The sequence below is a fragment of the Ananas comosus genome, linkage group 12 (genome assembly GCF_001540865.1).
Source record: "Ananas comosus cultivar F153 linkage group 12, ASM154086v1, whole genome shotgun sequence".
NCBI lineage: Eukaryota > Viridiplantae > Streptophyta > Magnoliopsida > Poales > Bromeliaceae > Ananas > Ananas comosus.
In genome coordinates this window covers 4806919-4818418 of record NC_033632.1, presented here as the reverse complement: position 1 = coordinate 4818418, position 11500 = coordinate 4806919, and the positions used below count along the sequence as shown (strand labels likewise).

At 33.6% G+C, this 11500-nt stretch overlaps 1 protein-coding gene across 1 annotated transcript; it reads right to left on the bottom strand.

Annotated features, from left to right (window-relative positions):
• On the bottom strand, positions 4524–7748 carry LOC109718719 (LIM domain-containing protein WLIM1). The gene is made up of 5 exons (XM_020245104.1): positions 7194–7748; positions 5764–5860; positions 5637–5680; positions 5351–5434; positions 4524–4986 (listed from the first exon to the last, which is right to left on the bottom strand). Exons 1-5 carry the CDS (start codon positions 7326–7328, stop codon positions 4768–4770), a joined length of 579 nt encoding a protein of 192 aa, XP_020100693.1. The 5' UTR covers positions 7329–7748; the 3' UTR covers positions 4524–4767.

Below are 11500 nucleotides of genomic sequence, written 5' to 3'. Positions count from 1 at the left end.
GGTATGGATGACTACGGTAGCAGGACCAAAAAAAGAAAAAAAAAGAAGGGGGGAAGAAGAGAATTTTCTTTTGTGTTTTATTATTGTTTTATTTTCTTTCTTTCTTTCTTTCTTTCTTTTTTTTTTTTTCTACCTGTTGATGGATTGGATGAAGCGGCTCAACGATCTCTCCTTCTTTTCGCGGCTCGGCGATCTCTCCTCCTTTCAGCGGTTCGAGTGATCTCTTCTCCTTTCTGCGACTCGGCGATCTTTCCTCCTTTCCGCGGCTCGGCGATCTCTCCTCCTTTCCGCAGCTCGAGTGATCTCTCCTCCTTTCCGCGGCTCGGCGATCTTTCCTCCTTTGAATATTTTGTACGTGGGAATGTGTGTAGCAATCTATCTTTTTTTTTTGTAAAATCGTATCATCCCCCGTATTGATCTTGATTCTCGTATTTATAATGGGAGGGGTGGTGAGAGATATTTTGAGGGATTCGAAATTCAAAATTGAATTTTGAATAGGTTGTTGTGGTTGGTTGAAAGATATTTGGGATTGGTTGAAAATTCAAAATTCGAAATCGAATTTTGAATGGGTTGTTGGATGGTTGGAGGATATTTTGAGGATTGATTCGAAATTTGAAATCAAATTTTGAATGGGTTGTTGGAGGATGTTTTGGGAATTAGTTGGGAATTCGAAATTCGAAATCGAATTTCGAATGGGTTGTTGGATGATGTTTTGGGAATTGGTTGGGAATTCGAAATTCGAAATCGAATTTCGAATGGGTTGTTGGATGATATTTTGGGAATTGGTTGGGAATTCGAAATTCGAAATCGAATTTCGAATGGGTTGTTAGAGGATGTTTTGGGAATTGGTTGGGAATTCGAAATTTGAAATTCGAAATTCGAAATTCGAAATTCGAAATCGAATTTCGAATGGGTTGTTGGGTCAAAATTCGAAATCGAATTTTGAATGGATTGTTGAATGATATTTTGAAAATTTGTTAGGGAATTCAAAATTCGAAATTGAACTTTGAATGGGTTGTTGGATGATATTTTGGGAATTGGTTGGGAGTTCGAAATTCGAAATTCAAAAATCGAATTTTGAATGGATTGTGATTTGAAATCAAATTTCGAACCGATATTTTATATGATGTGGATGTGGGCCGTCGTTGATTAGGCCCGCTTTAATTTATTGGGCCCAAATGATAATATTTAACGGGCTGGAATGAGGCCCCCTCTCACTTTTTTTTTTTTATTTGTTTGGGCTTTCGTAAGGCCCACCCAATTATATTTTTAAATGGGCTTATTGTGGATTTTAAATTGTAATTATTGGCCCCAAAATTTTCTGGTCAACATGAGACCTATTAAAATTATTTGAGTCTGAATCTAATCAGTTTCGATTATGATTAGAAATTTTTTTTTTTTTTCACTTCAAACAACTCCTTAGGAGAACCTAATATGGAAATATTAGGTAAAAAATAAAAGTGCAAAATAAAGCAAACTACTAAAAAAAATTTTATGAGCAAAACTTTCTCTTCTGTTAAATGCCATTTGTCTCCTTTTCATTCATCCTTTTAACTGAGAACGGGATAATTGTCTATATGCCCCTCATTAGTTTGAAAATATCCGATTTACTCCTGCTTTTTTTTTTCTTTCTAAAATACTCCTCATATGTTCCACCGTTATTGCAAAATACCTCCGTAGTTATCTCCTGTTAAGTTAACTTGGGTTAACGTGAGTTAAATATCTAGCACAGTTAAAAAAAATTAAAATGCCAATCTTGCCCTTAACTTAAGGGCAAATAAAAAATATTGGTGACGGTAGAGGAGTATATTGGAAAAGACCAAAAGTCAAAATATTTTTTGTGTCTCTGACTTTAAGGGCAAATAAGAAAATCAGTGATGATGGAAGGGTATATTTGAAAGGGCAAAATAGTAATTATACAGAGATAACAGAGTTAATTAACAGATTTTAACTCTAGGGATATATTAGAAATAGGTTGGAACATAAAAATGATATTTTCAATATTAGCCTTCTAAAAGGGGTAAATCAGAAAGTCGAAAACTTTTCAGGGATATATAAGCAATTGACCCTTTCTTTTATACTCCGTGCTTCAATGATTGAAAGTAGGTAGTGTTTCTCATGGTGACATAAGATTATTCTTTTTTAACTAAATTTAAAGAGAAATAAATCACAGAATATAAGATTATTCTTTTTTAACTAAATTTATGAAAATGAGTCCAGTATAAACTAAAAGACAAGGTGGAAAATTAACCTGTACTGTGGGCCACTTTGAATGACTATTTTATCTTCAAAAAGTTGTTTTTATCATGATATTTTCCGTTTGCTTTATTGAATTTGATCACAGTATCTCATGTGTTTCATGTCAGGATATTTCTATCAAAGCATCACATCTAACAGCAGAGCCATCCAAGGACTCAAATCATGATTTAGGAAGATTAATTACCAAAATCATCACCTGAAGAAGTTTGGTTTTATTGCCACAACAAGCTATAGTTTAAGTCAGTTCCATATATATATATATAGAGAGAGAGAGAGAGAGAGAGAGAGAGAGAGAGAGAGAGAGAGAGAGTTGAGCTAGAATACTCTCAAAGTACCACTCCTGGTGATTTTGAGTTTTTAACTATTGGATAGAGAGATGTAGGGTTGAAATGATTGTGATAGGTGGTGATAGGTGGAATAGTGTTTGATTCAAAAGGTGTTAGTAATTAAGGAGTAGATCCAAGAGTTAAAAACTTAGAAGCACCAAGGGCAATTCTATATATATATATATATATATATATATATAGAGATAGAGAGAGAGAGAGAGAGAGAGAGAGAGAGAGAGAGAGAGAGAGAGAGAGAGAGAGCTAGTCTTCTATATTATCTATAGTACCGGAGCTCCGGTACTATAGTCTTGTTTTCGATCTTAGAGTGTTCAAATTAACGATCCGCACCGTTAAAACTGATATAAGGTATTTAAAGTTTTTAGAAATAAAATTTTATATTTTTTCGACATAGTTTACTTTATGATCAAACCATTTCAAAATTGTCAATTTTCAATGGCTACTATGGCGAGTTTGGAGTTTAATGGTGCAGAAGAATCTAAATTTCTTCAAATTTTGATAGAAAATACTTTAAATTATCTAGATTAAAGTTAACATTCTTAATCTTGAATTTAAAAGTCCTATACTCAAATTTTAAAAATTATTCAATTTTTACCGTTTATTTTGATATAATTTATTTACTTAGTAAACAATGTTGAAAAAAACTAAAATTTTATTTCTTAGAACTTCATATACCCTAAATTATATTTAACGGTGTGGGTCGTTAATTTGAATACCCTAAGATCGAAAACAAGACTATAGTACCGGAGCTCTAGTACTATAGATAGTATAGCAGTCTAATTCTATATATATATATGTACATATACACACACACACGCATTCGAACAATGCCTAATAGAGCCAATGTTACATAAGCATTTTTATATGCTTGAGTTCTTGGGCAACCTTCAACTTGCCCCTTCTATAGTATAGCGTATTTTTACTTTATCACTCTGTGATTTAAAAGATTGCATTTAACTATTTTGTAGTTTTAATTTAGTTTTAGCAAAAAATATCTATCATCGAATAGGGTAGGAAAGTAAATTTTTTAAAAAATCGTAGGATGGTATCATGTTTAACAATAAGTCCTTATAGTGAAAGAAAAATAAAATTATATGATAGCGAAATATAAATTTTGAACTACAGAGAGACAATGTGAAAATGCACTATACTATATGGCAGTAATGTGCAACTTTTTGAATTACAGAGTGGCAAAGTAAATATCCGTTATACCATAACGGGGGCAAATTGAAGTTTACCCTGAAGTACTGTATCATCATTATTATTTGCTAAATAATTCTTAATACTCAATTAAGTACACTAAACTATGCTAGCAAACAATCGATCATCTGTAAGCAAAGGTTGGAAAGACATCATGCTGTTTTGGTCTACAGACAGCTGGGATGTCAGTATCTTTGAGTTGGTGGCATGTGAAATGCAGCACACAAGTTGGTGCAAAGAGTGTGTCCAACCCATTTTTTTACTAACACCATTATGATTGCAATAAAAGATGAATAGGTTGTTGGTTTTATTTTTGACCAAGTTCCCATTATTGCTATGTCACATGTCACACTTTTTTTTTTTTCTCTTTTTTTCATTTGATGTGTATCAGTGGGAAATGGAATTAGGAGTGCAGATGTTTGATGCAAAGTGAGAGCAATGTTGATTGAAAACAAAATGGAAGAGGATAATCATTTGATGATGCAAAGTGAGAGCAATGTTGATTGAAAACAAAATGGAAGAGGATAATCATTTGAGCTGTGATGGCCATGTATTGTTTGTTGATATGCAAATGCTTTGATATCTCCATTCAATGTTGTTGCAGATCCTCTGAAAGTGTTTTGGTCCATTGAGGTGCAACTTCAGAAGCTTTAATCAATTCCACAATTAACATATAACAATGAAAGTTTAAGCAAAGTAAAGAAACACAAACACACAAAATTGAAAAAACAAAAGGGGAAGTCCATTTAATCAAGCAAGATAATGAGAACCCAAACACAATATAAAAGCCCAAACAAAAGTCTCTACATGCAAACACTGGACCAACACACCACTCTCATTGAAGAACACAAAACAACTCTTTTTATGTTTCAATACATCATCATCAACCATCATCTTATGATATTTATACACTCTCGAAGATATCGCGGAGAAATGCATGTGGCCATGTCGACGAGAATTACAGCTAGTGTGCTTCTCCATTTGCCGCGGCGCTTTCGCTCGCAGTTTTCTCTTGCTCATTCTCAAACTGGCTGTAATTCCCTTTCTCCTTGAAGAGCTGGATGTGGTGGTGTTTGCAGTAGAGCTTTCCCTCATGAGCAATGTAGTTGGAAGGGCTTATGACACATCCACCATGAGTGCACTTGAAGCAGCTTCTGTGATAAGCTGTTCCATTCACAGTGACCTGCATAGGAGATTGAAGGTACAGTTAGTTTAGGGTTCAACAGCAGCTTATGCTTTTATTAGTTATTAGAAGTTAGGCGCCTGTTTTCGTGAAAAACAATCTCTTTTTGCAGCAGAAGCAGAAGTTTCAAACTGGAGTTTTTGCTGTTGGGACCGCGAAGCACATCTTTTAGCTTATTTCTGCCGGAAAACTCCAAAACACACTTTTGTCTAGAAGCTGAAACAATCCTTGAAGCCCCAAAAGCAGGAACTCAAACATTGAAGCTCTAGAAGTTCAGCAACACTTGTTCAGCTGCAGGGTACTTATGACAGCAAAATGACTCTAAAGAAGTTTAAGCAAGCAGAGAAGTGATTCAAAATGATACCCTTTCGATCGGATAAACGGTCTTCTTGCATCCAACGCATTTCTCCCTCGTGCCAGCGAATGCACCGGAGACCTTGTTCGCGTTCTGTTTAAGCAAAGACTCAAATTCAGCACCAGCAGTAGTAGTACAAAAATTTAGCTGTAATGCATATCTCGCCTTATCCATTGATCATACGCCCCGAACATTCGATAAATTAAAAATGCGGTCTCTGTTCTTTCATTGAAACATATCAGTTTCTGAATCTGTACATCTCGACGGAAAAAGTAGGGGCCAAATGTGCACATACCTCAGTATCAACATGCTTTTCTGGCTTGACAACCTTTGGAGTCCCTGAAGTTAAAGAGAGGCGAAAATATTAACATCTAATTAGTCCAAAACAAAAGTTTGAGTTTAAGCTCTAATCGATCGATTACCTTCGAAGCTTTTGTCGAGGCTTCCGGTCATCTTGAAAAGCTGGTCGAAATGCGGCCTGCAGTAGAGCACTCCTTCGAACGAATTGTAATTGCCGAGCTGCGATCGGTAGTCGTTATTTGTTACGTAAAGATCAACTAGAAACAACTTCTACAGATTTTTGAGGCTTGTTTCATTTTGAAGATCATGCATTTTGGAAGCATAAAATTGGAACAAAATATGATGCAAGATTTGAAGAATTGAGTGCTTTTCAAGCCTTCCGAACCTTGAAATCGCGGATTCCGTATTCATGGGTTAATCGATTTGAGTCATGATCATAGTTTTCATGTTGATATACTACATATGGTTCCAATTTGGTTCATAGTGATGTTAGAGAATTTAGCAGGAAATTGGGTCAGATCACAAAAGGATCATGGACCAAATTGCAATTCATCAAAAGTTCAGGGACTAAATGTACATTTGACCATTTAACTTATTATATATCAGAAAATATTATTATTATTATTATATGATTGAAAAGCCTTAATAGCAATCATGATGAGGCAACATTTATTAGAGATCTATTAAGGGGTATCAGGAAATATTATTACAAAATTGGCCATTGAACTTTACTTTTCTCTTCATTGATATAATCTAAATTTTTGTTTGGGTTTATTTCAATTAAATGAATAAAATTTTTTTGCATTAGCTGGACAATTGAAAATTGAGATATGTCCTGTCCTAAAATGCTGTATAGTTTAATAATAAAGAAAGAAAAGAAAACAAAAAAAATCCACAAAACCATGGTGAGTGAAGGAATGGTTGATTACCCAAAAAAAATTTTAGAAAATTTATTTTCTGTCCTTTTGGTTCTCAGAAAAAATTACCTTTTCTTCTGAAATCTTTATAAAAAAAATAAAATTTTGAATATATATATATATATATATAGAATCCGGTTATGATGTTTGTAAAAATACCAAACACATAGATCCACCTTTTGATCATTTTCACATATTAGATTATACTATATAACCAACCACCTACTCAACCCTAAAGGTCCCCCGTCATCCTAACCGCAGATCTTTTAATCCAACGGTCAAAAATTTACCAGCACAAAAAATTTAGTATTTTTCAAAAACATAGAGCTCCATTATATATATATAATTATATATATATTTGCTGTAAAAACTTTTTTTTTTTAAGAAAACAGTTTTTCATAATTTTGCGAGAAACCAAACGCCTCTTAAAAAAAAGGAAAAAAATAAAAAAAAAAGAAAAGAAAAGAAAGCAGAGACATAAAAGTTTGGGACTCCAACAAACCAAGCAACCAATCAAGCAACAGAGATGACATCCTTTTTAGAATCTACAAATTTGGAGAGGTTGGTATTTGTGCATGATATTTTTATTTGTACTCATGCATTTTTTTTGGTTTGGTTTGGTTTGGTTATGTTACCTTGAGAGTGCCTTTGCAATGGTGGCATCTGAAGCAGGCCTTGTGGTAGATCCGGTTGTCGGCGGTGAGCTTGTCGACCAAGTACACCGTCTTGTCGCACGCCGTGCACTTCGTCGTCGTCCCCTGAAACGCCATTCCGATCCCCCCCACCCCTCTCCTTCTCCCTCTCCCTCTCTGTCTCTTACTCTGCTTAATTCCTTTCTACGTACACCACCTTAGTTATCAGAGAATTTTATCAACTACAATAGAACAGTAACAAATTACCTCTTTATGTGTGTGTGTATATATATATATATATATATATATGTTCTTGATATTCGTTTCTACACCTCCTCTGTTTTGTGTTACGAACTCTCTTGTGTCCTGATGAGAGAACACAAACACAAACACAGAGGAGGAGAGAAAGAGAAAGAGAGAGAGAGGGTGAATGAGGAGAGAGGAAAAAAAATGGGAGGAGAGATGGAGATAAGAGATAGAGAGGGGGAGAGAGAGAGGTGGTGGGGATTGCAGAAAATTGCGGAGGGATGAAGCAAGTGGAAGATGGTGATGCAATGATGAGAGAGAATAATAATAATAATAATAATAATAGAATAGTGAACTGCACTTTTGGTCCTCAACCTTTTTTTAGGCTTATTTGGGTTCTCAAATTTTAATTTTTAATAATATTTTATATGAAGTTTTTAAATTATTATAATAAAATATTACAGTTTAATTTAACTGACATGTTTTGACAATATAATAGTAACACGATATTTCAATAATTTTTATATTTTATCGCACGCTGTGATTTAATTTATTAAATTAGACTGTCAAAATTAATTATAAAAATCTAATAAAATTAAACTAAAAAATTATAATAAATTAAAGTTTGAGAACTGTAGTGTCGCAAACTTTAAAGTTTGAGGACTACATATGCAATTTAGCCTAATAATAATGGAGGAGAGAGAGAGGATATGGACCATAGACTAATTATAACAGTTTCTTTCTATTTAAAGGAGAATATATATTTTTTTTTCGAGCCTTTGCCTCTAACTTTATTTTTATTTTGGGAAATGAGAGTTTTACTCCTCATCCAGTGGTTTGAACTCAATAAAATTAGTGGACTGTGTTGTTACATATGATATCTCAATATACATGTACTAGTTTGGCTAGTTTGATAATATGGTGTAACTAAAAATATTATTTTTATACTATAAAAATTATAAAATTTATAAAAGTATTTTTTATATTATAAAATTATTGTTATAATCACTATGGGAGAAGCATATAATTGTTACAACCATAAATTTTAATGTATTGGAGGAAAAAAATTATAAGTGTTTTTAGACTTTTTTGACCTCTGATAGTATAAATATAATACTTTTAGTCATCACATTATCAAATTAGATTTTTAGGGCCTGTTTAGTTCGCATTATGTAACATCGCTGGTTATCTCAACATGATTAATAATCCGGTATAGTAATCCGGTATCTGTTATTTAGATTACTACTAATATCGTATTATTTCATTTGGTTCAGTGCATTAATGTAATACCGAATTTTTTGGTTCATCTTATATATTTTAATAATTTTGATAGTAAAATTAATATCTTATGGTAAAAACCATATCTTAAATCCGCAGAAACCACATGTCTTTGGGGCGATTTATGGTTGGAGTTTGACTAAAAATTTATAATTTAAACGAGAATTAATGGTATGTAAAATCCCAAAAAACCTATAACACACAGAAAAAGAAATTAAGTCCATATATATAGATTAGTACAATTTATAGCTATGGGTTTTAAAAATTAAAATTTTAAATATTTTGATGTAATCTATAATCTCTGAGTAGCTTGATGTTCAAAAAATTAAATTTTTTTGAAAATTAAATTTATTATTTAGGCATCAAGTAACTCAAAAAATTATAATTTTTTCAGAAAGTGGGAAGGGTATATGTGTGATTATGCAGGAACTTAAAATGGTCTAGGGTGAGTTGGCAATGGACCCGTTTTCAAATAACAAACCAGTTTGAATCTGACGCACATTGTCGGATTTGAATCTTAGTAATTAATTTCACTTTGTTTGTTAATGAAGAAATTAATTTAATGTTAATGGATAAATTTATTAAAATTGTGATCATTATTTACTAACTGAATTAGATTATATCCAATAAATTTGATACATGTACTTAAACTAAATTATTAGTATATCTCGCGAAAACCAATAATACTATTTTTCTGGTTATTTGTACTCAATTTTTTATTCTCTTTTGACGTGAGTTTTACCGTGACAAGTATAAAGTTTTCCAAATGTCATATATTTTTTCTAATAAAAGGTATATAACAAAATAAAAATGTGAAAAACTAGTGATTCTTCGACGGATTTAGTAAAAACAAAAATAAAATTTCAAAATTTTTGAAGCAGCATGTAATGTAAACATTATTCATATAAAATACGATCAAAAGAAATGGCATGTAGTTGGATACACATGTTATATTAGTCTACAAGTTAAAGAGAAAAATGTGCTTTAGGGCATCAAATATCTCATATATTTAACTATAAAAAGTATATTAAAACAAAAACTAGCATAAAATTGATAAATAAGCTTAGTATTAGCGTTGTTCATTACGCATTAAACTTGATTTATTAATTTTATGTGACACTAGTGTAGGAACACACGCGATGCGACGGATATAAATTTTTAGTAAAAATTTATAGAAAAAAAAAGAATATAAGTATATTTGATTGAAAACAACACATCTACTAGCTAGAGAACTTGGAATTAGGGCGAGAAAACAAAATACTAGGGACCCAACAATACGGATAGGTCTTGTCACGGATTCGCAATATTCAATTACATGTCTCTATTTTATACAAAAGTATCCAAAAGAAGATTCTTATGGTATCATTTTAATATGTGATTACCTTATCACCCTGCCATAAACTCTGACCTATTCATTTCACACAACGTGATAGGTTTAGGATAAATTCTATGAGTTAAACCTATTACAAAAAATACTTAATTTTTTCCAATCATACTGATGAAAAATAACTCCAACACTTCAAAGGGATCAACATAGCCAGGGCATAACTTTCCTCGCGTCCCGAACCGTTAATTTCACACCCTCGTCAAACACATGTGATTTTTCATCTTGAATCTTAAAATCATGCCGATGCTGATCATCATAACACCTTCGTCGGCTTTGCGCAACCAGGAGTCGCACCTGTGCAACTCAAACTTTTTCCTCAGCTTCTTATAGCACATCATGACCAATGTCGTTCTTTCACCGATCTCGCTCTAATGTAACGAGGATTGGTATTTTCTTTTCATACAAAGCTTCGTAAGAAGCCATTCCAATGCTCCACTGGAAGCTATTAGTGTAGGCGAGCTCTACCATTCATAAAAATCGATGCCAAACACTCCCGAGAACACATGCCCTCGATATATTCTCGAGAGTTTGATTTGTTCAATCTCTCCTATTGCCATCATTTTGAGTGTGATATATGTCTGATCGTTGGCGCTAATCATTAATCCAAAAAATTCGAGCTTTAAACATGACTCAGCCCACCTAGTCTCACGCCACTTCGAACATGACTCGGTCCACACATGATCTCCCGCCGCAGGATAGGATACTGGCCCTTTTAAGCAAACAATCCCCTCTCTAGCACCTGCACACATTTGCAGTATGCGGAAATTGAACCCGTGATCACTGGCTCTGATACCACTTGTCGGATCGTTGGCGCTAACCATTAATCCCAAAAGCTCGAGTTGTTAGAAATACGCAACCGATTCACTTAAAGCGTACAAATACAGCGTCCACAGGTCTTGATTGTGACTCGATCCATCCGACCTTACGCCACTTCGAACATGACTCGGCCCACTCAGTCTCACGTCACTTCGAACATGACTCGGCCCACACATGGCCTCCGCCACAGGGTAAAATACTGGTCTATTTAAGCCAACAATATGCTGTACTAAAATCAAGACGAGCCACATGCGTAGGATTTTTCTATCCACACAGACAGTGGCATTAGGCACAAAAATTAAACAATACTAACATTATTATTTTCATATTCACTATATAAGAGACAAGCGTACGTATAATCATTACCCACACTAATTATAATATAGCAGGATGATGACATAACGTCCTCCAAACTCCGCCGACACACACAATACAAAATCAAAACCCCTCCATAACTCCGTTTTGTAAATTCACTTAGAAATCGCGATTGAAAACCAATTTAACAACTAAGTAAAACCAAAGCATGAAATCAACTCGAATCACATAACTGCGAGAGTCACCATCACAGTACACCATTAATTCA